This window comes from Rhinolophus sinicus, chromosome 9, assembly GCF_057876585.1.
Source record: "Rhinolophus sinicus isolate RSI-liver-muscle chromosome 9, RSI-T2T, whole genome shotgun sequence".
NCBI classification, from domain to species: Eukaryota; Metazoa; Chordata; class Mammalia; order Chiroptera; family Rhinolophidae; genus Rhinolophus; species Rhinolophus sinicus.
In genome coordinates, this window is record NC_142509.1 from 17,587,604 (window position 1) to 17,615,575 (window position 27,972).

Below are 27,972 nucleotides of genomic sequence, written 5' to 3' on the forward strand. Positions count from 1 at the left end.
CAGCCCTCATAATCTGCATTCCACCCACACCACTCCATTGAAACCACCCCTCTGTCCTCATGTACTTCTCTGCAATGTTAGAGGACACTGATCACTCCCTCCTCCGAAATCTACCTTTGCTTTCTGCCCACTCTTCCCTTCCCATCTGAGCTGAGTTCTTGCCGTTGCTTCTGGCCTTCAATGTCTGTATTTCCAGGACTCAGTCATGGCTCTCCTCTTACTCTCTCTGGGAACTCCTTCATCTACGTGCTTTCAACTACCACCAATATTCTGACAACACCCAAATACTTTCCATGTCTCTCCCAAGCTCCAGACCTGCATAGTTGATTTTAACATACTATTACTTTTCCTACTTGTTTTGTGTACTGTCTTCTGTCCCATGAGAATGTAAGTTCCAAGTGGGCAGGGCTTTGGGTTTATTTGTGCACACCTTTGGCTCAGCACCTGCAATCCACCTGGATGTCCCCAAACTCTTCAAACTCAACATGTCCAGTACTTATTAATAATTTGTCATTTTCCTCTGCCCTTAACCCCAAATATACTTGTGTTTTTGAATTACTCTGAAGTAAAACTGCTACTAGTTCCTTTGGCCAGAAACGTAAGTGGTATTTTCAACGTCGCCCTCACTGGCGAATCCATCACTAAAGCCTGCCCTGCCTAAAGCTCTCTGGGGCACCCCCACCCTGCTCCTTCCTGTCCCATCGCAGCTCTAGTGTGGGTCCCTTCTTCCGTTCCTGCCTGGACTGTTACAAACGTCTTTTCTTTGGCCTGCTCCCAGCTTGTCCTCCTCACCAATGTAAGCTTGATTTTCCCCCTGAAATTCATATGTTGGTTTGCTTTTCCTAAAAATAAAAGCAACTGGTACCACATTGTATAATCAGTTTATGTCCATTCTTTCCCCCATAATGTTAATCTTGTAAGAATTATCCTCTATATTCTTTGAAAGCTTTTCAAAGCTGCAGCTGTCCATTGCAGCTATGGGTGAATCATCCTTTATTCTACCGTTTCTTTAATCAGTTAGGTTGTTTCTACTGTTTTTTTTTCCTCTTTTTATTTTTATGGAACACTTCACGAATTTGCGCAGGGGCCATGCTAATCTTCTCTGTATCGTTCCAATTTTAGTATACGTGCTGCCAAAGCGAGCACTTTTTTTGTCTTATAATTAATGTTGCAATGCATTTTATGGTCCTTTCAAATGCGAATCTGATCATGTCACTCTTGCTTAGAATCCATAAGCGCCGCTCTGTCATTGAAGGTCAATGTTCTGACTCCTCTAACATGGACCTTCTGTTCCCCAAAGATTTTCAGATTGGGACCTGCCTACCTTCCTCTTGTCATCTCCCACCCATAACCCAAACTCTAGTCTTTTCTCTACTTGCAGCTCCCAAATGTGAGCCACTCTGATTTTTTTCACTTAAGCTTCTTTCTATGTAATGTCTTCTCCCTGGTCTTCCTGGGAGTGTGCTGCCCGTGTTCAAATCCTCATCATTCTTTATTTATAGTGATGCCCAAAGATGATATCCACTAAAACCAGAGCGGCCTTTGGGACACATATAGCTATTCCACAGGCAGATAAGATTTCCAAGACGGCCTAGCCCAGCCTACAAGTGCTTTCTTGGAGCTTTCAAATCTGGAAGCAATTCCTGTACCTATGGTCAGACATAAAGATGAGACAGGCGAGTACAGCGAGGCTAGCCCCAGCCTGCTCTCTTTGTTGGTGGCCTGAAGTGTTGCCCAGGAGGAGGCCTGGAGCCCCGATGGGGAACCCACTTGTAGAGTCGGTTGGCTCGTCATCCTTCGTCCTCCTACCCACGGGAGTACCACTCAGCTGTCTAAAAGGGGGTGACCAACTACAGCCCATGGGCCAAATGCAGCCCACCATGTTTTGTATCTCCTGTAACTAGTGCTTTTACATTTTTAAGTGGTTAAAAAAAGTCTAAAGAAGAGTGTTCTGTGACATGTAAAAATTATATGAAATTCAAATTTCAGTGTCCATAAAGTTGTTGGTTTTTTTTGTTTGTTTGTTTTTTTGTTTAACAGGATTGATTTTCACTTTATTGTTCTTGTATAAAATTATGTGGTGGCCACAGCTGGAGCCTGGATCCTCTCACAGGAACTCTGGCATGGGTCTTTACAAGATGGCCAGTGAATTTTTGCTAGGGAGACTCAGTGAACAGGTCGGGGGCGAGATAGCTGTAGGTCTTAGAGATGGCATCAAAAGTGGCCTTGGTAAAGTTACCCAGGGCGGCAGTGCAGTCCCTGGCTGACGTGTAGCCGTCATTGTACTGGCCATCATCAGCAGCATCTTGGGAACAGGAGCTGAGACAATGCCAGTGCCCCTGGGGGCGGGGATGAGGCGCACCAGCTCAGAGCCACAGCGGCCGGTCACCTTGCAAGGGACAGTGTGGGGCTTGCCCATCTTGTTTCCCCAATAGCCTCACAGGAATGATGGAGAGCTTGGCCAGGATGATGGCCCCGCGGATGGTGGTGGCTACCTCCGTGGAGCACTTAACACCCAGACCCACGTGTCCACTGCAGTCCCCAAAGGCGACAAATGCCTTGAACCAGGTCCTCTGGCCAGGCATTACCTTCAAAACCTCGTCCTTGAGGGATGCCCCCAGGAAAAAAATCAATGATCTCAGTATCTTGATGGCAGGGAGGAGACAGATCTCCTCCAGGGACTCGATCTTCGTATCCTTGACCAGTCGGCCCAGCTTGGTGATGGGGATCCACTCTGTCCTCAGGTTTGCCTCTGCGAGCTCCGCGGCCTCGAGCCTGGCGGCGACTCTGACTCAGACCCCAGCCCCAGTCGCCTGCCTCAGAATCCTCCGCGATCTCCCATTCCAGGGCCCCCAGGGCCTCGGGGCCCTGCCGCAGCCCCGGAGTCATCCGTCATTTGGTATTATATCACAGAAGCCATAAATCAAGTTTTATTGGAATATGGCCACTCGCTTTTATATAAAATACCATCTTTGGATGCTTCTGTGCTATGGTCGTATAGTTGTGACAGACCACTTGGCCTATGAGCCTAAACATTTACTCTCTGGCCCTTTACAGTTTGCTGAGCCCTGATCTAGACCGTTCTGCAGGGGGGCAGGGAGGCAGCAGACAGATTGACACAGTACTCTGACCGATGAGATGAGGGTTTCAAGAAGGAAGCTGGTTCACAGGACTTAACGTGGCAGGGAGGGCCAAACGCAGGAAGACTCAACATGGAGGAGTCCCCTCCACCAGTTCTTTGAAAATGACTATGTAGGAGACAGGATTTGATTAAAAACTTCACATTTTATTTTATGGAATATGGTTGTTGAATTGAAGGCATGGAGCGTAAGAGCTGTTCTGACACAAACTCTGAACAAAAAGCCCACCCTCCCACAAGCACTTATAATAACTAGATCATTCCACACACAAAACATTTCACTCATCAGCACTGAAGATGAACAACACTGGTAACTTTAAAAATTCTGCAGAAAAGGCCTACATAGGCAAAGTATAAGATTTTTATTAAATCAGTAGTGTACATTTAAAATTACACATTCACAAAGTTAGAGAAATTAAAATGCACTTACGAGTATGTTTTTTTTTCCTTGCCGCCTGAGTTAAACTCAGGTCTCCTTTCCTACAGAATGCAAAAGAAGACATCCACGAGGGAACCCCACTGCAATGTTACACATCATTAGATGTCAGAAATAGTTTCCTCTGGAGGAGAATGCACTTATTTTTAAGCTAGTACACTTCATATATAACAAACCTAAAGGTTAGAAAAGCCACTTTTTTGAAGGCACAGATTGTTTCCACCTCGACTGTGAAAATAAAAATCTGTCTTGTGGGCCCTAATGGTGAAGGACGGGCTCGCTGGTCTTGTCTGTCCTACCAAAGCCCACCCCACAGCCATGCCCAGCCTGGCACCTCTGAGTAGCTCCAGGAGTGGTGTCTAGTCCAGAGGGTAGAATGTTTTGTTTTTGATCATCACCATCATGTGGGAAGATTCTGGGGGCTCCTCAGGTCTTCCTTTGTTCTCTGAAAATGCAGCCACTTTGCTTTATAGGGTAGAACCAGTAAATGGTCCTTGGTGGGCGTAGGAGCAGGATTAAAGACCCAGCAGAAAGAAACTGCTGGCTAGCCTGTGGCGAGGCCTTAGATTTAGAGCATCTGAACAAGAACAAAATAAGAGATAAAGCCTTCTAATATGTCAGAGGAAGACAAATTCTAAGAAAGTGAGGGTAACTCTCCTTCCATACAGTTGGGGTTAAAAAAAAGGGGGGGAGGTGATTGACTTCATCAATTCAACAAGACAGTGAAGGTACATAAAATAAGGTGCTACTTTGCTTCAAGTCAGTTAAATCACTAATCCCATTATGTTAATGAAAGGCTGCTGAAGAGAGTGGGGGGTAGTGGGTGGCCTTCCCAGTATCTATTTGAAGAAAAAAAAGTTTGGGTCTGAGATATAATGACTAATCCCCATGGGTCTATCTAGGCCTGATGCTGATAAGCAGAGTTATCATGACAGACAGCGGGGAAGGTGTTAGAGAGGAAAAAACAAACAATTAGAATGAGTGGAAATGTATACACGGGCTGCTCTGCCCTCTGGCTTCATGCTTTCTGAGCAGCCATTTTGCTGAAAGCCCTGTGAATTTGTTTACATTGGGGTGGGTATATGTTTAAAATTTTTCCTTTTACCAGTTATCAAGAGAATAATCACGATGAGCTCATCTAATAAACAAATTATCTAATTTGATTACCTATAATGACATCCTGGGACAGTCACCATATTGTGGATCAGACCCCCTGAGGTGGCTGCAACTTGACAGAAAGCGTCTGCCGATGGAAGCTGTCAGTATTTTTAGGAAGCTCATGTATTATGGGATGGAACTTTTACAAATGAATTGTTACATAAATACGGCTGCTTTGCTGCAGCACTCTAAAGAAGTTTCCTTTGCTTTAAGGGACTTTTGTTTATAGGCCACAGAATGGAAGTGAAGGTCACACAGTCAGTGCCATGTTCAAGGTGAAAGACACTGTTATGTTCAAGTTTCTGACCTGTTGTATTAAAATCAGTCCCTTTTACCATCTTCAAAATATTTTCATTAATTTGCTTTTTTAAAAGACAAGGGTCTCATGGCTTCAATTATTTTGTTGGAGGTCCCAATACACAGAAATCCACTTAACTATGGAAATCAATTGTAATGAATGCTTTTAAGTGATTCTTTCTGTAAAATTAAAGAACGGGGCCAGTTAAAATGATATTTGGCCTTTCTCTTAGCCAAATCCTTCTATACAAAGTCAGCATCATTTGTGGAGTTCCAGTCCTGAAGCTGGGTGGCAGACAACCAAGTGCTGAGTCAAGTCACCTTGTAAGACGTGCAAGGAGAATGCGTGGGCACCATGGATGGGTGAAGAGACACGGGCCCTGCATGAACACTGCTATACCTGTGGCCTGCTCAGGGAGAGGCCCAGAGGGTAGAAGGCTCAGCTCAGTGCAGGAAGACTACAGCTTGGCCATGTGTGTGTGATGCTCCATTCTTCTCTCTATAATAAGGGCTCCTAACTGGCCAGCCAGGCAGCCTTGAGCCAGTGGAGTATCTGCTACTAACCATGGACAGAGAGTCAGAGACGAGGGCGCACAGGGAAGAAGGGCTCACCCAATTCCCTACTGTTTCCAGTCATCACAGTGAGCAGGGCTGGTCTGAACCCCTTCTACTAAAATGCACGCCAAGGATGGAGGCCAGGGGAAGAGGTGACATCTGTCAACAAAACAGCAAAGAATGCCGACATCTTCTATTCTTGAATCTCACACTGATCCTCTTCTAGAAGGTTGAGAGAATCACGATGTGCTCAGAGTGTGTGTGTGTGTGTGTGTGTGTGTGTGTGTGTGTGTGTGTGTGGCGATGAGGTATCATGACTAAACGAGTGTGGAAAGGAAGGACCCTCCCCCACAAACATCTGGCTCACAGGGTCCCTTAGCACTTTGACTCACTGTAAGGCCTAAGAATGACATATACAGCGAACAGGGATTGAAATTCTGCCCCCATCTTTCCACATGCTCATTAAAGTGAGAAATGCAACTTTTTCTTCTCTTTCCAGCATAGTAATAATCAAAGGCCTGGGATATTCAGGGGCAGGCTACTGTGCTCAGACCAAAATTCTAAGCATTCAGTTCAAAGAACTGGAAGAGGGGCTGGCTCTCAGAAACTGGGAAGCACACTTCCTTATAACAAAAAAATCTCTTAAAACCCACTCTATCGTAACATTTGCAGACATGTTAAATTACATACTAAAATAATAAATGAAATTTCTTGGGAATTTAAAAGAAGATCTTTCGAATCTTTTCATCACAACGGAGTAGAAATCCTTGTCCGTCTTTAAAGTTGTCGAACTTTTTTTTCTGTGCTTTTTATATTGACATCTAAGTTGTCCACTTTGGTTGTGAGGCGGGAAATAATGTCATCTTGCTCTTCAATTTCCGTCTGCATCCCCAGGGCTATGCCCTTCAGCCGGCCTAGTCCCACGGACAGCTCATCTGTGGGAGAGGAAAAGGACATGCAAACAGTGACAGGGAACTGCTTCTTGTTCTTCCAGGTACTCAGAGACATTTAGATTACCGAGTCCTCTTCCTCAAAAAATAGGCTAACCTCCAGGGCGTTGGTTACATTTTCCAAAATACGGGCAAGTGAAAAGAAAATCAATTTACTCAATAAAAAGTAGTACGTGCTTAATGTAAACGCCACTTGTCCCCCCACTGCCCACCCAAAATAACCACTGTTAATATGATGGTGTTTGTCCTGCCAGTGTTTTTGAAAAGTGCATATAGATGTACATTAATTTTTCAGCGGCTTTTGAACCCTCTAGTAGGTTGCTGCAAATTGAAAGATCAGGTAGTACTCATGGAAAAGAGCACAGAAGGGCCTGGAAACATGTTCCCTTCCTAGACCCCATGGTAAGTATCTAGGAGAGGTATGCCGGTTACTAACAGCCAGACCCACTGGTCTGCTCTTCAGAAGCAAAAACCCCACATTAGTGGGCAGTGCCTGCTTTCCGTCCTTCCCTCTCCAGCTCCCTAAAACTAGATCAAACACAGATCTGGGATGGCAAATATGAGGACCTACGTTTGGAAACGTCAGAGAGACACACCTGGGAAGACCTGTCCAACAGGAGCCCCTTTATCCAGGCTGCTTCGGCCCGACTCCCCGTGGGGAAGGCTGCACCCCCTTGGTCCACGCTGCTAGTGGCAGGAGAAAGGGGGGCTGTGTCCCTGCCCTGCCACCTGTGGTGCTCTGCCAGAAAACACATGAACTACAGATGTACAGATGGACCCAAATGCTGTGAGGTCCCTTTACCTGTGCTATGAAAATTCACATTTTCCCACATTTCTTCTTCGCTCATGACTAATTCCAGATCCACGAACACCACATTGATGCTCTGAATGTTCTGGGGCACAACAGTTAGCTTGCATGTCCCAAAACTGGGCTGGCACCATGCCCTTCGTTGACTCTGTGGTCAGGAAGAAGGCAGTGGCCTCTGCACAAATTGGGTGTCCAGATCCCGACAGCCCAGGGTCCCCATGTAAAAAGGAGTGAAGTATGGAAAGTGCTGGGTTCCTTCAGAGATGCCAGCTGGTGGAGCCCCAGGTAACTGTGGAGGACACTGCTTCTGGAAAAGGTTTAGCTAGGTTCTATCAGTCTTGTTGAAACTCAAGCTCAAACATAAGGAAAGCTCCATTTCCACCCAGGGGAAGTATAACATTGGCGGAAATCAAGGCCAATTCCACCGGCCTGACTGCAAATCCATTTTTGTTCTGAGTGCAAATGTGGACCCTGCTCCTTAGGTGAGCTCCATCCTGCCCAGGACACGGACCACAGCTGAGGGGAGCCTCTGGGAGCCCCCTGGTGCCAGTTTCCTTCTGAGCTCATTCTCTAATTTCCTCAGGAGACTTTTCCACTGCTGGTAATAAATATTTTCCTTCTGTTTCAAAAATTGTAAAAATCAACCTCACGTTCATTTTTAAGACAAACAATGTCTATAAGATTCTATTCCCTGACGTACTCTGTGGCCAGCCTTAGGAGTATGTGAAAAGCTTATTTGGCACAGATGACATAAGAGAACTGACGGTGAGTGGGGGAGAGAGACATGCGGGGGGACTCTGGGACCCTCTGATGGGGCTGTGCCAACTGCAAAGAGGAGTCTTGACTTGATTCTGTCTGGGTGAACAATAAAGCCTCTTGCCCAGGTTTTGTGTGCGTGCGTGCGTGCGTGTGTGTGTGTGTGTGTGTGCGTGCAGTAGGGGGCATTCCCAGAGCTGCTTTCTGCCCCTTTGCTAAGAACAGCAGGACAGGAAAGAGTCAGAGGGAAGAGAGATGAGGTAGTGCTTCATAAGCCTTCTTACTGCTAAATTAAAGATAAAACACTAAGTGAAAAAAGGTCAGAATATAGAAATACTGGCATTGATACCACAGATCTAAACTGGATCAATGAAAACAAAACAATCTTCAGCCCTATGTTTCTTGAGTTTCTTGAAACCCATGACTATGAAGAATAAAACCTGAGTCACTCTTGGCCTCGAGAAGCTTGTCAGCAGCTGGGACAGCAAAGAATAGCTACACTGAGAGAGAAAGTGTGATAAAGTAAAGCCACCAGGCAAGGCAGAGCTGTCAGGGGGCGCCTGCACTAGTCCCTGAGACAGGGAGGGCGTGGTAAAAAGGGAAGAGCAAACCTGCCAGGGCAGCCAGTGTCAGCAGGGCCTGGTGGCCGACATCTGGAGTTTCCCCGTTCCACCCAGCCCTCCTCTACGCCACGCTGCAAGTCCTCATGCCAACTGCACACCCTCAGCCTCTAGGGGTGGGCTGGACATTCTGAATTCTGTACCCTCTGTAGGTCTCTCTCCTTCCTCTCGAGAAACCTATGGTGGGGAGGACGGAAGGCTTTCAATCCCCTTTGTGTCTCTGGAGTGGTCAGATCGGCAGACGCACCTTCTTCTGCCTGAAGTCTTTGGCTCCGGGGCAGAGTCCAGGGGACAGAAGCATTGCACGGCTGTCTGGGGCTTCCCTGGGCTCTGGGGGCAAAGGGCAGGTGGAGTCTGGTATGGAAGCTGCCAGGGTGAGAAGCTTGCTGAGATGGGCCCTCTGCCTCGTAGCCGTGCAGGCCTAGTGCTGCCATTCACACCAAGGGTAGGAGTGGTGAGCTGTGGGCAGTGGAATTACAGTTCTTTTATTTATTTGTTCTTGCTTATGGCTGTTCTCTAAAACAACCGCCTCATTTCTGTGAAGATTTCTTTTCATGTTTAAAAGGAAGGTTCCCTGACTATAATTCCCTTTCTAGTAATCTAGCTACAAAATGTGGCCAAACATTTCTTCACTGGGATGGACAGAGGATTATTTGCCGTCGCAAACTACTGAACAGCAGGGGATGGAACTGCTAAAGTGCTCTTCAAAGAAATTTTAGGAAAAAAGGTTCAGGAAAGTAGTCAAGATCTAAGTGAAAAAGCAGGGGATACGGCCATAAAAAAGCATGAAATCTTACCATTTGCAACAACATGGATGGAGCTTGAGAACATAATGCTAAGTGAAATAAGTCAGACTGAGAAAGACAAATACCGTTATGATCTCACTTATACGTGGAATCTAAAGAACAGAATAAATGAGCAAACAAAACAGAAACAGGCTCAGATATAGGAAAAAAAACACCCTGTTGGTTGTTAGATGGGAGGGGGGAGAAGGTAAAGAGATTAGAAAGTGCAAATTAGTAGATATAATATAGTCATGGGGATACGAAATACAATATGGGGAATATAATCAACAATTTGTAAAGAGTATGTAAGGTGCCAGATGGGCACTGGACTTATCAGGGGGATCACGTCATAGATGGTGTAGATGCCTGACCACTGTGCTGTCCAACTGAAGCTGAAGTAGAATAATACTGTATGTCAACTGTAATTACTTATATGTATGCATATATATAAATGTGTGTGTATATATAGTCGTGGGAGGTGGTGTTTAGCATAAAGAAGACAGTCAATGGTATTGTAACAGTTACATAAGATGTCAGAGAGGTTATAGCTTGGGGGAGGGAGGTTATCACTTTGTGAGGGGTATAAACATGTAACTATTATGTTGCTTTGTACACCTGAAACTAAAACAAACAAACAAACAAACAAAAAACAGGGGCTACAGAAATGTGTATACTGAATGATCCCCAGGACATCTGACACTGTAGACATATGCGCACATATATAAATGAAAATAGAAGGAATGGCACCAAAATCAGTGGCTACTGTTAGGAGGAATATGGGTATTAATTTCCTCGTGGCACTTACTTAACTTCAGAACTTTCTACAATGAATCTATGCACTCAGAAATGAAGGCAAATGTTACCGAAAAGAAAAAGGGTATAGATTTCCCTAATGTGCTGTCCATGCCACTCACTCAGGGCTGCTGGAAAGGGTGCTACTCTGGGTGAACCAAGGAAGGGGCCCACATTGTGTCCCCTCTTGCCTGTGCACCGACACCCAATATGCATCTTCATGGGGTTCAGGTTTGTCTCCCAAACCTTTAGAGCAGGGAACATTTGACTTTTTGTTTCACTCATTTTGCTGTCTCCTAATGAGGGTGGAAGACTGACGAGCAACCCAGGCAGCCCTGGGGGAGGTCCCTGTTCACAGAGCAAAGGTCAGAGGAGGCAGTGCTGTCTCACACATCACCAAGAATCAGCTCATGGGAGCTGCTCACAGGTCAACTCCACTGTCCGCACACAGGGCACTCCTCCACTTGAACTTCAAGTAACTGACTTCGCTCCCTTCATTCAAAGAATGATCACTGAGTGCTTGCCTGCTAGGTCCTGGGTGTGAAGGGGTGACAAACTGACATATTCCTGGGTTCCCAGAAATGTATAGTCTGGTTAGGAAGACATCAGATAAGCCACTGCAGTGGAAACAATAGGGTGTTCTGAGACAAGAGGCAGCCACATTAAAGCAAGGTTCACAGCCTAAGAAGGACCCAGCCTGCAAAGACCGAGAGGAAGGACATGCTAGCAAGATGGGGCAGCGAGGTAGGAAAAAACCAGGAGCCACAAAGTGAGGAGGGCAGGAGGGGTAGAGAGGCAGGCAGGGGCCAGAGGCCAGGGCAAGGGACCTGGACTGTAAGGGAACTGCTGTGTGGTCAGTGTGCTGCAATGGCCACACAAGCCCCGGCTCTTAGAAGGCCCGGCAGTTTCCCACGTTTGATGGTGTTGCTCATGTACCCCTCCCCCAGCCCGGAGAGGCAGATTTTGTTCCCGAGCCTCGTTCACAGGGGAAGAAACAAGGGCTCCGGATGCCACGTGTAAGGATGAAGCAAGCAGGGTCCTGGCTGCACTGTACGGCCCCTCAGGGACTCCTGGTCCCTGCTGATGTCACGATCTAGATGAAAGGTGGGGATGGAGAGAAGTAGACCCCAGAGAGGGAGAGGGTGAGATTGACACAACTCATGTTGGAGCTGACATGTGAGGGAGAGGGAGACGCCACAGTTTTGGTCCTGAGAGCCTGGGTGCCTACTGGAGTTACTGGTTGGCTCGGCATGAGGTGCCTGTAAGACAAGTGTCTCAAGTAAGGGGTCTGCAGAGGGAGGTGTAGCTTCCAGTCTTACCTAGGTTGTTGTCAATCTTCTGGTGATAGGCTCGAAGGTGTGGGTTCTTCGGGTAAGCCTCTGTACTCACAGCAGAACTGGCTCCTCCAGAGACAGAGTCTGCGTGTAGAAACACCAGGAGAACAGTTAACTTCCTGTCTCTCGAAATGTTGCTTCACCAAATTAATTTTAATCTGGAAAATGGGTGGTAGGAATAAGGTGGTTGGTTCTGAGGCCATTCGAAGATATGAGTGTGGGAACGGATCACACGCGGGGGGTGGGCAGGAGTACTGGGCAAGCTGGTGTGGGAGGGAGAGACATTTCCTTGGGGGCAGGCAGCCCTTTGGAGATCAAAGACCTTGAACCTAAGGGTCACCTGGTCCGACCCTGGCACACAAGCTCAGGAAAGAGAAAGAGATGCATACAGGTGCATACAAGTAACACTACGGCAGAACTGCAATAATACACAACCACAAGGGTTCACTGACAAGGTCTAAAAGACAAGGTCTAAAAACGAAAACTCTTATGTTACAGAAATGGGATGATGGGTGATTCCTGTTTTTCTTTTGAAATTTCTAGACTGTCTTTACACTTGAAAAAAACAAGGAAACAAGAAATGTTACATAATGGACATTTGCCCCAAGAAATAAATCCTCCTTGAACTTGTTTCTAAATGCCTGTCTGTTATCTGTTTACAGCTTTTGGGGAAACATCCCTTTCAGACTTAGTGTATTTCCTCTAGCACAACCTACAGAAGCCATTCTACACGTGGTGTCATTTTTTTTTAAACCTTTTAACGTACACCACACAAATGAAAACTGCCTTTAATTCCTTAAAATCATGTCTTTGGAGTGTAGGGCTCCTACTCCACTTCAGGGTGTGAGGAGCTCGGGTTTTTCCCCCCCAGGTTTATGTATTTCAGTTTTCTCTCACTTCCTCCTGTGGTTTTCACTTTTCCATACTGAACGGTGTTGATCTTAGTCTTTCTTGAACCCCAGCTCTTCCTCCATCAGGCCTCTCCTTAGTTGTGTCCACCATGACAGTGGTGGGTTCCAGAGCTTCCGGGGTACATGCTTTCCTCGAAGGCAGCACAGAAAGCATTTGACTTCTGGAGTCCTTCAAAGTGCCTGGCTTTCTAGGGGTCTACAGAAGCTCCCAGGAGGCCTAAATTTCTTTCCAGGTAAGGGATGCTTCTCGGCCTGTCATTTGATGTTAACGGGATAATTTGACACAAAACATTCTGTCTTGCACACCTTGTCCATGTTGCTGATTCTCCGTCTACTCAGGCCTGGGGGCTGTATTAGTCTCCTGCTGCTGCTGTAACAAACATCCTTCAGTTCTGGAGGTCCGAAGTCCAACACGGGTCTCACTCGGCTAAGATCAAGGTGTCAACAAGGTTGCATTCCTTCTGGAGGCTCTTGGGGAGAATCCAATTCCTAGCCTTTTCCAGCTTCTAGAGGTCACCTGCATTCCTCAGCAGGTGGCCCCTTCCTCCAGCTTCAAGCCAGCAGCACAGCATCTTCAATCTCTCACTCTGACACTTCCTCTTCTGCTTCCCTTTCCACTTAGAAAGGACCTTTGTGATCACACTGGGTCCAAATGGATAACCCCGGATAATCTCCCCACCTCAAGGTCAGCTGATCAGCAACCACAATTCCCTTTTTGCCATATAAGCTAACATATTCACAGGGTCTGTGGATTAGGACGTGGACAACTTTGGGGGGCCATTTTTCTACTTACCAGGTTTTCCTGCAGTTGGCTTTTCACTACCGAAAGAACTCAGGGTTACATGGGATAGGCTCATTTCCAATGGGACGCAGGCTCCCACTTCGTTATCCCACCCTCCATGGTAACACACACCTCCAGCTCCCTGAGAGCGGTGCATCCCTTCACCCAGCATGTGGGATGACCGCAGCTGGAGACCCAACTGTCTCCCACCCACTCAGGGCCAACACCAAATCCAGAGGTCTCCCCATAGAAAGCGAATGTGAATGGGAGCACAGGTCCCCACTAACCTGAGTCATTCAGCTTCCTGAGGTTTGGGTGACTGGCTTGGTACTGTGCCTCCTGTTCTTTACTTGTACTTATAGCTTCTTTCAACCTTTGGATACAAGTTAAGAAAACAAGACAACTTTTAGGAAGGAAAACCATCTGTGGCAGTGCAGCCCGTCTTCTCAAGTAATGCCTGCGTGAGACAATCAAATGCCTCCTTTGACCACAGCAGGGATCCACCAGCACCTCCTGAGACCCGCTGGCCACACACGTGGCGATCCGAGACCCCTGCTTCAGAAGCACAGCATCTGCTTAGGTGGCCCTCCCTCAGGAAAATGAGGATCCTAACACCAGGTGGAAAAGCATATGAAACAAACAATGGGTCCTTTAGACCGGGGGTCAGCAAACTTTGACCCACAGGCCAAATCCAGCCCGACAACCTGTTTCTATATGGCCACGAGGGGAAGGGCCTTCAGAGACGTCCACTAGCAATCGATCGATTCAATGATAGGGGACACTAACTTTGAACCTCAGTTAAGAATTTCATTCTTGTTAGTAGATCTATATTACAAAAAAAGTGTACTCAATCATTATTTTCCTATTTTGATTTTTGTCACTAAAAATGTTGCGGTTTTTTTTGTCTCTTATTATATAAAAGTCTCTACAAAATACCTTTGATTTTGTTTCCTGGCCTGTAAAGCCTAGTTTGCCAGCTCCAACTGTAGACAAGGACTTCCCTCAGCGACTCAGAGATACTCAGACTGCACCTGACACCCCACTGAACCCCCACAGGTGTGGGACGTGCCCCTGAAGCTGGGCCTTCCACACAGGCAGCCTGACTACTTCATCGGCCAAGCTGGGCTCCTCAGTTACTCTCCATTTTCGCCCTTCCCCTGCACAGCTCCATGCTCAGTAATCCATGCAAACAAAAGTCCTCTTGACTCCTGATGTCCCCCCAAAACCCGGCCCCTCCTGCCCTGCCTCTTTACCCTTAGAGATTAGTCCGTCGCCTTTCCAATCCTTAACCCCAGGATGCCGGGCATCTTTCTAACATAACCTTGACATGTCCTTCTCCAGGTAACGTCTTCAATGGCTCCCTGCCCATTAGGACCAAGCCGGGGCTCTGTCGGGATAATGGTTTTGCAGGCCCCTAGTGCTCCAGCAACGTGTAGAATAGAGCAGAGCTTTCAGAAATCTGTGGATTTCGTTACTCAGAAGCAGTGACTGAAGATCTAGAAGACACAGCTTGTTTCTTCAAGCACGTCTGAGAGCCTCATGTGCTGCTGGCCTGGGTGTAGGCAGGAGACGCACGGCTTCGGAGCCTGCCTGGCCACCACCCGGCCCGCACACCTCAAAACAGACTTTTTTCTGTGTGCTCTTATGCACACAGTAATAATGCATGATAAAAACTTGGTTTCTCTGTGAAAAATGGCTCCCCCAAAGAAAGCCGATTCTCGGGACAGTGACAGAAGTAATAAGAAAGGGAAGAAGTCCAAGAGAGTAGTAGCTCTTGGTCAGAAACCAAGTTTTGAATAAGAGTTTCAGGTTTAGTGGTTAAATCTATGACCTGAATGGATCCCCCCTGAGCTTTAAATGGAAATGAGAGCAAGAAGCTTATGAAACGTTGTCAGCAAGAACAAAAATGGTTTAGCAGGAGAGAAATAAAACTTTAGAGACGGCCCAAGGGTTTGTGCGTTAAGGACGTACACAGGACTCGACAGAAGTTTGATCAGGAAAAAGTTATTTTAAAAGCTTTTAAAAGACAAATATTCCTGTATTTATGGATTAAGGGTTTTAATAGGATCACAAAAGTTTTACTCACTATATATTGCATTTTGTAGAAGCAATTATACATCGTAGTGATTTTTCAAAATTTAGGGATTAAGAGCTCACAGGCCATGCCTTAATACCAAGGGCCCCCCGTTCTGAAACAGTCAATACCCTCCATTGCCATGGCCTTTCCGGTGCCCTGACTGCCATGGGTCTGTCCCCTTCCTCCTCCTTCAACTGGCAGGGTCCCACGCAACACTGGCTCCACGCAAAAGGTCACCTCCTCACTTCCTAGGGCCAAGCTTCCCCACCTTTGAGCACCCACTGCATCAGTGACCTAGCTCCTGCAGCTCGTCTCCTAGCCACAGAAACGGGCCTGCAGAGAGAGCGTGGGCGCTGAGAAGTCATGAAGGAAGGAAGCCACGCAATGCCAGTGGGGCAGCCTCTCCTACATAGCTGCACAGATCCGCTTCCACACACAGTTGAACGAGAGTGAGTTGCTTCATTTAAAAGTTTTGTTTCGCTGCATTTAGTAAATGATGGCAAGAATTCTACAGCTGACCGGGGGCAGAAGGCTTGATGAGATACATGACACATAGGGCACCAAGAAACCCACCTCACCGAAATATTAGGTTGGTGCAAAAGTAATTGCGGTTTTTACAATTGTTTTCAACCTTTTAAACTGCAATGACCTTTGCACCAACCTAATAACTCTGGCTGCCTCACTACTGGGACACTTGTTGGGAAAGCCTTGAGTTTTCAAGATACTCAAAAAAAATAAGTTGCCCCGGGAGCCCCAGGAACTTAACAGCTTTTATAGCATGATAAGGGCTGTGGAGGTCCCATGAGTCCCAAGAAGAAGTTTTTGGGAAGAGGCATGAGGACACAGGGAAGTGCCAATCACAAACTCGCCAGCTTCCCACTTCTCCAAAGGCTGGCTCTTCTGCTGAGGTCATGCGAGGTGGATGTCCCAGTCCAAAGCAAGGGGATATCTGAACTTCCTATGGTAATTACACAGCCAAAAACGAGGACACAAATCATCTTTCTGAGTGCATATTGAAAAAAAACCAAACCACTCCAGGTAGGGGAAAAGAGTGACAAGATACTTGAAAGCAGGGTCAAGTTGGACAATTGGGGTGAATGGTGATTACGGCTGAGCAAAAAACAACAACAAACAACCCCTCATAACCTTGGCCAGTAGTGTATGCATAGGAAGCAGCTCCTGGGCGCCCCACTAACCACCTGCTCCCTTTTCTACCGTTTCTTCTTCGTAAGTGCCAATAACTTGACCTGTCTGTCCTTTCTGCTGCCACCACCAGTCCCTTTGCCTACATTCGTTTCTCCCCAGTCCCACTATGTGCTGGAAAGAGTTTCCTAATTTCTTCCCCACTGAACCCTACTTTCTGATCCACGTGGTTGCCACACTGGTGTATATACATGTAAACAGTCATTGGCTCTCCACTTAAGATGTGTGCTCTTTACTGTACGTTGGTTATGTATGTTAATAAATACCTCTAAAGAATAGCTCTGTATTTCAGAATTAAGAGAGAGACACAGGGAGAGAGAAATGGTTATAAAACCTGTGTAATAGCATTCATTACATCAAATATTTTTCTGGGTTAAATGGAAGCAGCAGGCTATAAAACCAAATAAATACTCTGGTGACAATTAGGAAAACACTGAATAAGGGGGAAAAACTAAATTTTAAGTTTTTGAGTTATGGTAGGTAAGGTGCAGACTTCCTGTAACATGGCTACCTTGTTTTTTACAATAAAAAACAGACAACAATCTGAGATATGAATAATAGTAATCTATTTTAGCAGAAACTCAATTTTTATTTTTGAACACATGGTATTTAAATATCTAGCCAAAACTTTTGGGGAAAATAATCTCTAACATTAAAATGAAAACCAAATGGCAAATTGGATTAGATGCGGAAAAGTTCACTATAAGGACTTTTTAAAGCAAAAATTTTGTGAAGTGAGTCACATTTGTACTGATGGAAGCTTTCCGAGGTGAACAATCTCTTTCAAGTTACTGGGGTCACAGTTACTGGAGCAGTAATTTACTGAAGACCCAATTGATGCAGAATTTGCAGACTGGGTGTCAAAACAAATGAAGGTAATCAGGAGTGCTGGCGAAACGTTCGCTTCAAATTGCTTGCAGATGAATCCCTCCCAGTGAGAAACTTACAGGGTTCTTGGATCCCTTTAAGGCACTAGAAGTGGCCTGAGAGTCGTGACCATTTGCACTAAACCCTGCTTTCTGCTATTTCATATCCAGACAGCTGAAGTCTCACTTACCTGATGTTGGGCTGGGGGCTGAGGGTGTCATTCTGTTCGAGTGGGGTTTCTGCTGGTTTAGGTTTGAAGTAATTGACGAACCCCCCAAACACACTCTTAATGCTGTTAATGTGCTTCTGGCTGATCTTTAAATCTTGATCCATCTTGTCCACCATCTTCTCCGTGCGTTCTAAGACTCCTCGCTGACGGACGAGCTCCTGGGGAGCACGAGAGATGACAGATGGCATTATATATTTTTGTAATTCTCCCTTTACCTGTAGAGGGCCACACACAGCAGGCTCTTCATAAACCCGCAGTGAGCATACACAGGGACAGACACTGTCATTTGTAAGGGGCGCGCTATCCTTTCCGACAACACACTCCTTTGTCTTCCCCTCCCCGCCCCACCTCTACTTGCTTGTTTTCTAATTTGCTCGAGTCCTTTTTCCTTCCTGCCCATATGAGGTTGGCTCACAAAACCACGTTAGATGGACAAAGTGTGCTTGGAGGGGTCAGACTGCAGGGTCTCCACTGGCAGCAGACCTGCTGTAGCCCTTCCCTGGCCCTGTTAACTCTTACTGGCTTTGACCTGGCACTGTGCCATGGACTATGGTTTTGTATTTTCTCTTTTCAGGTATGGGAGTTCCCATTGAGCCATCGGAGCCACCTGGCCCTACTCATGTCTTTAAACTCTATTTTGTAGAATAGATTCTGAGGTCCTTTCTGGGCCCTATTAATGTCTGATTCCAGCTCATCCATAGTTTCAGCTTTAAAACTTGTAACAAGGGTGACCTTGTCACAAGGCCTTTGCACATGCTATGTTCTCCGCCTAGAAAGCTCCTCATCCAGATACTTGTATGACTCCATTCCTTACTCAATTTGGGCCGTGACTCAGAGGCCACTTCCCTGAACACCTTCTCTAAAGCAGAACTTCTCTTTTCACCCTGAACCCTCCACTCTCTATCCTCAATGGGCTTTAGTTTAGTTTCACATTCTTTACAGCACATAAGCTCCATGAGGCAGGGACCTACTTTGCACACTGCTTTGTCTCAAGTGCCTCACTCACAAGGTGCTGCTCACTGTAAATTTGCCAAATGAGTACATGAGTGACACTCCGTGGCCATGGGGACAGCTTAGACCTTATTCCCCAAGAACTGATGTTTCTGGTTGTGGATGTGAACTCACCACCAAAGCAACACTTTCCTTTATTTGTGCCAAACTTGCTTCAGCCTCTATTTCAGGCCATTCCAGCCTGTACCCTCCCTTGTGATCTGCCTTTCCAGCCAGAAGACTCCCAAGCCCCTCAAGCTTTTCTTCTGCTACCTCATGACACAGCCTCTGCCCTCAGCTGCCTTCCTCTCAATCTTCTACTCTTGCATCTACCTGTGGCTCAGCAATTTTATTAACTGTTGTGCAAATAATCTTTAGAGATATTCTCTTCTGATACCTAAAAACAAGGTCATGAACAATTTAAACAAACGCCCTGGAAATTTGAAGGATAAAAACGAAACTACCAACAATGGGCTTAAGAACCCATTTCATATATAAATGTGTGAAGAGACGGTTTTTAGGACATTTAGAGCCCCAACTGTATAACTTGAGTTCTTAATGTTTAGTGGATGAAATTTAAAAACATAATGTATAGACAAAAAAACTAAAACACTAGTTGAACTTACTATTAAATTCTGTTTAACTCTTGTTGGAAAACAACTTAGAACTGCTGAGCTTTACAGCTTTGAGCATTTAAGTGTTTTTCACCAGTTCATGAGAAATGTCTGAAGAAACCATCAGGCTTATTCAAGTAAAAAGAAAAATATTTCCTGGACTATGTTCTTCAATTTGTCAAGCAAATCTTGTAAGGGTTAATTCTCAGGGACAAAAAAAATCTGCTAATTTATCTGGAGTTTCTACTTCTTCCAACACTTTAGTTTGTCATCTTCATGTCCATTCTGAGGTAAGTCTTTTCTGGAACAAGGGAGAGCTATAAATTAGAATTAAAATGATTTTCTCCAGCATTCACGTGTTTGAGTCGATGTATTTCTTTTTAGATTTTTTTTTTATTGGGGAAGGGGAACAGGACTTTATTGGGGAACAGTGTGCACTTCCAGGACTTTTTTCTCCAAGTCAAGTTGTTGTTCTTTCAAGCTTAGTTGTGGAGGATTCTGTTCAGCTTCAAGTTGTTGTCCTTTCAGTCTTAGTTGTGGAGGGCGCAGCTCAGCTCCAGGTCCAGTTGCCGTTGCTAGTTGCAGGGGGCACAGCCCACCATCCCTTGCGGGAGTCGAACCGGCAACCTTGTGGTTGAGAGGACGTGCTCCAACCAACTAAGCCATCCGGGAGCTCAGCGGCAGCTCAGCTCAAGGTGCCGTGTTCAATTTTACTTGCAGGGGGCGCTGCCCACCATCCCTTGCGGGAGTCGAGGAATTGAACTGGCAACCTTGTGGTTGAGAGCCCACTGGCCCATGTGGGAATCGAACCGGCAGCCTTCGGAGTTAGGAGCACAGAGCTCTAACCGCCTGAGCCACCGGGCCGGCCCTGAGTCGATATATTTCTAATAGTTCAGTCCCACCCAGCTTATTTCACACACCGCATAAAACAGAAGAATCTGAAGCCGGAGAGGCATGTACGGCAGCGAGGGGTGGGATGATGGCCAGAGCCCTGCTGTCCACCAGGAGGCAGGTCCTCGGCTTCCCGGACAGCGAGCTCTTCCATCACGGCTTGGCTTGTCTCACAGATCTCTTGCCCTCCTATCTCAGCCTCTCTATCTCAATTTGGAGAATCACAGCAGTAACAAGTAGCTGATAAAACCTTCCTCAATTCACAGTGAGCTTTTATTTTTTTCTGTTCACAAGTGACACAGTCTCTCAAACTCTGAGTCTGTGTCACCGTGCTGACTTGGTAAGGAAACCAAACGTCTGATTTAGATGTTAGATGGGGGTGGCTTGCCCTGCTGTGATGCTGGAAGGCCAAGACTTGGATGCTGGTGTCTGGACGTTTCTGTGAGCTGGAAGCTGGTGTTTACCAGAGGTGATCTGCTGGTCAGAGGAGGAACTTCTGCTAAAATCCTTGCTCAGGGGCAGAGGAAAGGACTGGACTCCATGTGCCTGTGACCTAGTTTTAACCAACAAGGAAGAAGGACTTGGCAGAGGAAATACCAGAAGTGCCAGGACAGAAAGGATAGGCCAGGCAGGCCCTGCACCCCAGCCATGACCAAGGCAGGGCTCAAATGCTCCTGGTCCCCAGGCATGCTCCCGTCCCCCAGAAAGGGGCCATGTCACTTCTTCTCCATTGGTTCCTGTGAGAATGTGTGGTCGTAGAAGAGGTCAGGGGGGCTGTGAGCTCTGCAAAGTGCCCTCAGGATAAAGGGCACCCACACAAAGTACCTGGCTCAGGTGTTAGCATTACAGGTCCTTCCCCCTCTCCCTTGAGCCCCAAAAGGAATTTTTTAAAGTGAAACTGGAAAAGACAGTCAGATAAAAAAATCTGGCTGGCTGGTGGCGCAATGCTGAGGGACAACACAGAGACAGGGAGTGTCTCAATTCTTCTTTGGCTGTGGCTTTCTGTCAAGCATAGGCATTTCTGATAGAACAAAGGGAAGTAGAAAAAGGTGAAAACCTGGTAGGGCGTACACTGCCCGATGTGAGGTGACACACGCCAGATGGAGTATGTGCAAGGCCCTGTGAGGACACGAAGACATCAGGGAATCATGGCTGGCAGAGTGCTCTCTGAAAACACACACACAATGACAGATGCTGCAAGATACCTGCCAATAGGTATTAACGAGTACCCACTCTCTCTCTGCCAGGCTGTTCCAGGTGCGTGGGATTCAGGGGTGAACTAAGCAACCCCAAATCTCTGCCCTGATGGAACAGTCCAGCGGAGGGCATGATGAGGGCAGTTAAATCTGATTTTTTGTTTGCTGACAACACTGCAGTTCTGGAAATCTGAAAAAGGAAGTTGGGTCCTTGCTTCACTGAGCGTCCAGTCTCTCAGGAGAGACAGAAAGAAAGCCATCATACATGCAAACGAGATCAAAGCTCTGCCAGGGTTAAGCCTCTTGCAAGGACTCCTGGCCTGGTTTAAGGAGGGGGTCAGGGAGGCTCCCCAATGGGGTGAGAAATGGAAAGCTGAGAAGTCCGAGTCAAAAGGTCAGGGTAGGGCAAGAGCATTCAGGCAGAGGGAGCAGCTGCTGCAGCGCCCCGGGGCGACAGGGCCAGCTGGGGGAACTGAGAGAGGAAGGAGGACAGTGTGCGGTGAGCATGAAGGGGAACAGGCGGGGGGCCTGGCAGGACCCAGCGGGGATCACCAAAGGGGCGGAGTTCTGGCCTTCAGAGGGCAGTCGTGACCACCAGACCCCAACCTCAATGCATCGCCAAGGCCTCGGAATGTCAGACAGGTCTGAGTCTTCCCTGACTGATCCATGCCCCGAGTTCCTGAGGAAAAGGTGTCAGTACTAAGTCTCTCACACTGAGCTGGCAATTAAACTCGGGTATCAAATGGTAAGTAGGCAGAAGTCAATTTGGAGTCAAAAAGCTGAATCTAGAAACTTGAAATGTATCTTCATTACGTAGCTCTTCCTCCAACAGAACGTGCACAAGCACTGGCAGGACGCATGGGCACGTGTGGAGCATGCGCAGACCGGCTCTGTGTCACTGCAGAAGCACGTGACAGTAGCATGGAGTGATTCAGAAACACAAACCGAGGCTTAAGTTGCATAACAAAACACCAAGGGCAAAGGTGGTAATGCTGGTGCCCCTCACCATGTGTGTGCAGGCTGACCCGGGCCCAGAAGGACTAACTCGGCAGGCCTGGGTTGTCCACATCCTGCACATTCCAAAGAAAAGCCTTGTCCGGTGCCTTGCCCTTGAAACACCCTGATAAAAATGTCTTTGTTTACTGAGTCCTTAGGCCATGCCAGATCGTTTATGCTAACATGTTATGTATGATGGAGTCCTTGGGCCACACTTTGACTGCTGGAGGGGTTGGAGACTAAAGGCAGCCAGGTAGCGCTGTAGGCATGGCTGACCCCCAGTAAAATCTCTGGATCCCCAGGCTTGGGTGAGATTCTTTGGCTGGCAATACTCTGTGTGTTGTACATCCTGGCTGGGGATGTATATGTTGTCCACACAACTCCATTGGGAGAGAGCAACTAGAAGCTTGCACTTGGTCTCTCCGAGACTCTGTCCTATGAGCCTTTTTTGTTTGAGGATTTTAATCTGTATCCTTTCACTGTAAGAAACCAGAACCGTGAGTATACCCGTTTTGCCGAGTTCTGTGAGTCCTTAGGAATCACTGAACCTGAGGGTGCACTTGGGGACCCTCAAACAATACCTCCAACAGCACTTCCCACTCTCAGAACCACTAACTCAGAGGCAGAAGGCTGGAGAGCAGACACCCCCGAGCTTCCCACCACATATGACCTGGTCAGCAAAGCAAGGTCCCTCAGGACAACATGGCAGCCATAAGAGGACATCCCAGGAAGCAGCAGCACATATGGCCAGATGCCACAACTCTGGTGTGGGATGTCCGACCTACCGGAACCGTAACAACTCATCCTCACAAGGTGTCTTGTTACAGCTAAAGAGCCAGCAAGTCTGCTTGGGATTCCAGAACTTTCCAAAAATCAAATTTAATCATTGATAATTTATGAAAAGTAAATCCAGAACAGACCTATTGGTAAACATGTGTTCCAATGACATTAATCTATCACAATCCCTTACACATGGTAGAAATGGCCTGAAATGCCTAAGGAGGCATTTTCGGGTCATCAGGAGGGGGATTTTATCCAGAGTCACAAAGCTCAATGATTCTTCCCACCTCAATCTCTCATCCACGTCCAATCAATCCTCTGCTCCCTCTTCTGCTTTTTCCTTCCCTTCCTCAGGTCATTTATTCACCTGGTAACTACTTGGGGAGCACCTAGTTACATAAAGGATACTGTGCTGAGAAGTACAGGGCAGAAAGTTGAGCAAGAGACTGCGCCTCCTCCATAGCTGACATTTAGAAATCTACTGGGGAATTACTTTACCTAGCAGATGTCTGCCCCCTCCATCTACTTTGGTATCAGGACACGGTTGTGCTATGAATTCTGGCCACATCAGAACCATCACAGGCTGCCTTGGAGGGGAGGCTCTGGTCAGTATTTCCCCTCATTTGGAATGGGGAAGGTTCTGCTCCAAGACCAGTTTCCCAGAGAATGAGGGCACCACCCTAAGTTATGGAGACACTGTGAATAGATGGCTGTGATGGCCCCTGTTCCTGGGTGAGGAGGGTGTTGTCCTCTCATCCACTTCTCTGAACTAAATGCCCATGTGGCTTCGGTGACTGCCGAGTCCTGGAAAGACACTGAGAAGGTGAGTGCGGCCCCTGCACGAGATGGTGTGCAGGACGTCCCGACTGGGGCCACTGAGTGCGTCATGTTGGAATCCTATTGAAGACCACTCCCTTTCCACTGATGTTACAGTGCCAGCTGCTCAGGCCCCAGTCTAACATCTGTTGTTGGACTCCCCTGAACTGAGATCCCAGGCCCCACAAGACTTCACTGCAGCACGTTCAGCTCCCTGCCCGAGGGGATGAGACGTGCCCTGGACAGGCAAGTCTCCTCGGCCAAGGTGGTGAAAGGGTGTACAAAAACTGTGTCCAAGCAGGACGCAAACAGGCTCACCCAAAGGTGCAAATGACTCAAATGCCCACCGTTAGGGGACTAGCTACATAAACAGAACCCACTCATTCAATGGAATATGGCATAGCCTAAAAAAAAAAAAAAAAAAAGGCAATGCGTTATATGTTCCTATGAAATAACGCCAATCCTATTAAGCAACGTGCAGATTTGAATGTATAGGATGTTTCTGCTTAAGTTAAAATTTAAAAAAAAAAGGAAAAAGACTATAAGTATGCCTTTATACACAGACCATCTCTACAGTAACACTGAAGGAACTGATGGTAAGTGGCTGTTGTGGGGCAGAGAGTGGGGAAGACTTCATAGCCTTCCGTATGTTTTAAATTTTGAACCGTGTGACTAGATTAGAGCTTCACAAAAATTAAACCTTAGAAAAAGAAAAATAAATCACACTTGCAAAACAGAAGAGCTGAGTGGCCCACAAGACTATGGTTCTGGGACTGTGCTTACCAGGCCAGCTGGGTGAAACCTGCTCTGCCCTTTCTACTTCTCCTCTGTCCTTTGGCGGTCATGACCTGTGGCTAGTCTTTGTGAGAAACTAATCTTGCCAGGTTTCACAGCAGGGTAGCTTTCCTTTGCTAGAGGTGACTTGACTAAGTAATGTTCTTCCTTCTGCCAAGCTGGGACTGAATTATGACCTTCCCAACCCAATATTATTTGTAAACTCCATCCTCTCTAAAAACCTGTCATGTTTTGGCATGTTTCATGGTGTTGGGTATCTCGCAGGCAGCAATCTAAGTTGGGAGGTGAGCAACTGACACAGGTCTGCTGGGAGCCGCCCGGTGCACTGAGTGGCAGGAAGAGCTCACTTGTCCCACCCCCCACTGCCACTCCGAGGGGAATGAAAGAGTGGTAAGAGCGATCCAAAGACAGTTTGGAAAGTATGGGGTAGAATAGGGCAGAGGTGCTGACCATTCCTGCCTCCAATAATTGCCAACTGATTCAATCCTGGAAAAATTCAACACGTAATTATGTTAGTGAGAGAGCCTGTCACCTGCCCAGTCATGATCATAATGTACCACTCACACCAACGGCAGCTTGGCCCAGGGCCAAGCATCACAGGCCTGAGGTGCTCACAGTCCCCACTACATAGAGAAGGACCTCTGGGGGCAGCATGGGACATGTCAACACAATCTGTAAGAAACAACTCACATCTACTCTGTTTTTGGCGCTCTCTTTATTTATTTATTATTTATTTAGTTAGTTAGTTATGGGATTAGTTAATTATGCGATTATTTATTTAGTTAGTTAGTTATGAGAACAGACCTTCCCTCTGACTGTGAAAGGCTCCTAAGCTGCCTCCTCCAGGCCCTTAACCAGTCCCATCCTGTGCATCGCTTCCCTGCTCAGGAGCCCAGGAGCTCCGGCGCTGGGATGGTGCCTTTGCATTGCTCCTCTCTTCCTTGGGAACATCCCTCCTCTGCCTCACTCCTCTTGTCTAACCTTAGCCTGAAAAGCCAAGTTTATCCTTGGCCATGACACCTAACTTTGTATCATTCTTATTTCCTACTTCATTTGTTCTCATTGGTTCCAAAGGTGTCTTTTCAAACAGTTCATAGTTGGCTTCCTTGGCCCTGGGACACTCAATCAAGTGACCCCTCCACCAGGGTCCTAGGACCTCAGGTAATCCTCCCAAAACGAAGTCAACACTTTCCATTTAGACTCGAACATTGGAATCTAGTAGATTTGACACGTAAGAACTACAAGCTAAACGTCAACAAGGCTAAGGATGGGGAGATGGGCCGATGAGGGATACTGTAACAGGGAGAAGTAGGGAGGGAAAATCACCCAGGAAGGGGGCAATGGGGAAATCATGGAGGTGATTATTTGAGAAATTAATCAATATACCTCAAAACTGTCCAAGACCATAAGTGATCAGGTCAGAATGAACTTCGCCAGAGAAACGAATTACAAGGAGACTCACGGAGGAAGACAACACTTTAGCTTCCAGCACTACATTTCAAAGCTACATATGCTTAAGATTAATTATTCTTAGCTGACATGTCAATAACCTACTATTACAGTTTTTAATACTTAAAAACAAATGCCCACACGAAATCATTTCACTAGTCATCTGAGGACAGAATGTGGTGCCTAAAAAAGAATAATCCTCACTTAAGGTCCTACTCTGAAAACTTCTATGCATGGAAAGAACTGGCAAAGGTGAATTGGAGCAATGGACTGTCCCAACCACACACTGTCTCTTTAGATCTTTGATAGGATTTGGGAAGCAAGGCCCTAGACTCCACCGAACTCGGGCTCTGGCTTACTCAGCAAGGTCCAGGAAGACAAGACCTCAACGTCTCTAGTGCAAAGAGGAGAAGTGGTCAGTGATGGGAAAGAACTCAAGGCCCATTTGCTCTGATGTGTCAGACACCAGCACCCACACAGTCCTCATCCATCCTGGGTCACTCAGGGAAGAACGGCTGAAGCCCTGGGGCCAGGCTTCTGATGAGGACATTATGTAAAGGAAACAGATCCTCCACTTCCCTAACCTGTGCTCGGCTGTTCAGAATTTTTACCTACCTGGACAGTACAGTGGAGTGTACCTTTCAACTAGGAGTAGAAAAAACAGAATCAACTAAACACACGAATGGCAAGGAAAAGTCTCCGGATGTAAACTGCCTCTCAAGTACTCAAAAGGCACGTCTCTCTACATAGTTGACAAATTGTTACAAATCATCAAGTCACTCAAGTACAAGAACCTATTCTAGACAATTTGGAAATTCCCCGAAGATCGCGAACAAACATTTTGAACCCGTGTGACAATGCAGGTTCAGCCCAGCCATGTTCCAGACTCACCTCGGAAGAGGCGACCCCGACCTTCTCGGACTCATACATGAGGGACAGGGACCTGCTAGTGCTGGCGGCCGTGGCCTCGGCCCTGCGCATCACCTCCTGCCGCAGGTACTGCTGTCTGTCCGCGGGCGCGCCAGGCCCGTCGAGGTCGCGGGCGTCCTTCCACGGGGTTGGCGAGGCGCTCTCATCCTCCGCGTCGTCATCGAACGGGTTGTAACTTTTGGAGTAGGCCGACATGTTGCCGGCGCTCGGCTCGCTCTGGGCAAGAGCAGGAGGTGCGCAGGCGAGGCAAGGAACGGCCTTTCACGGCCCGCAGGGGTCCAGGCCGCCTTCCCGAAGCCCTCGGGAAGCGCCCGCCGCTCGGCCCCACAGAGCCGCCGACCTCCGTCCCACGCACCGTTCCGCCAGTAGACCCTGCGGTCGCAGCGCGAGCTTCTTCCGCCCGTCGTCACTGGGCGACCCCGCCTCCGGAGCCGACCATCATGCCCAACGGCTCGGGGGGGACCACTCCCGGCGCGCTTGGCCGCGGCCAACCGCACGGGCTTCTCCCCCCCTCCAGCCGTGGGACTGCCCCGCGGCCCCGCCCCTGCCAGTTTCCGCAACACAGTGGTCACGTGGCGGGGAAGCCGGATGCGGCCGCGCCTGCGCGGTGAGCTCCGGTGCTCGCTGGCCGGGTGCTCGAAGCCCGGGGATAGCGCCGCTGCGCGCTTGATGATGGCGGCGGCCGCCTCCCGGGGAAGCGGCGGCTCCGGCTGCGGCTCCGGCTCCAGCGCCTCGCGGGGTTTTTATTTCAACACGGTCCTGTCCCTGGCCCGCTCCTTGGCCGTGCAGAGACCGGCATCCTTGGAGAAGGTATCCT

The 27,972-nt window shown here is 47.5% G+C and overlaps 2 protein-coding genes and 2 pseudogenes across 2 annotated transcripts in view; 1 reads left to right on the forward strand and 3 right to left on the reverse strand.

Annotated features, from left to right (window-relative positions):
* Positions 1-1,052: 1,052 nt before the first annotated feature.
* On the reverse strand, positions 1,053-1,146 carry LOC141569300 (U6 spliceosomal RNA; annotated as a pseudogene).
* Positions 1,147-2,073: 927 nt separating this feature from the next.
* LOC109461461 (small ribosomal subunit protein uS5 pseudogene) lies at positions 2,074-2,896 on the reverse strand (annotated as a pseudogene).
* Positions 2,897-3,265: 369 nt separating this feature from the next.
* SNAP29 (synaptosome associated protein 29) lies at positions 3,266-27,729 on the reverse strand. Its single transcript, XM_019710166.3, has 5 exons — positions 27,117-27,729; positions 17,660-17,856; positions 13,610-13,695; positions 11,616-11,714; positions 3,266-6,520 (listed from the first exon to the last, which is right to left on the reverse strand). Exons 1-5 carry the CDS (start codon positions 27,348-27,350, stop codon positions 6,363-6,365), a joined length of 774 nt encoding a protein of 257 aa, XP_019565725.2. The 5' UTR covers positions 27,351-27,729; the 3' UTR covers positions 3,266-6,362.
* PI4KA (phosphatidylinositol 4-kinase alpha) overlaps positions 27,729-27,972 on the forward strand; it is a 112,247-nt gene continuing 112,003 nt past the window's right edge. Inside the window, exon 1 of the mRNA XM_019710135.3 lies at positions 27,729-27,965. Within this exon, the coding sequence (XP_019565694.2) occupies positions 27,744-27,965 (222 nt within the window). The 5' untranslated portion in view covers positions 27,729-27,743. The remainder of the gene's footprint in view (positions 27,966-27,972) is intronic.

Bases quoted from the DNA above. Each gene is read 5' to 3' on its own strand.
- SNAP29 (XM_019710166.3), bottom strand. From the start codon at position 27,350: ATGTCGGCCTACTCCAAAAGTTACAACCCGTTCGATGACGACGCGGAG. The intron at 17,857-27,116 runs GTGAGTCTGGAA...CGTGCTCCCCAG, and splicing joins TCGGGGTCGCCTCTTCCGAG to GAGCTCGTCCGTCAGCGAGG. The intron at 11,715-13,609 runs GTTAGTGGGGAC...TTCTACACGCAG, and splicing joins CAGGAAGCTGAATGACTCAG to ACTCTGTCTCTGGAGGAGCC.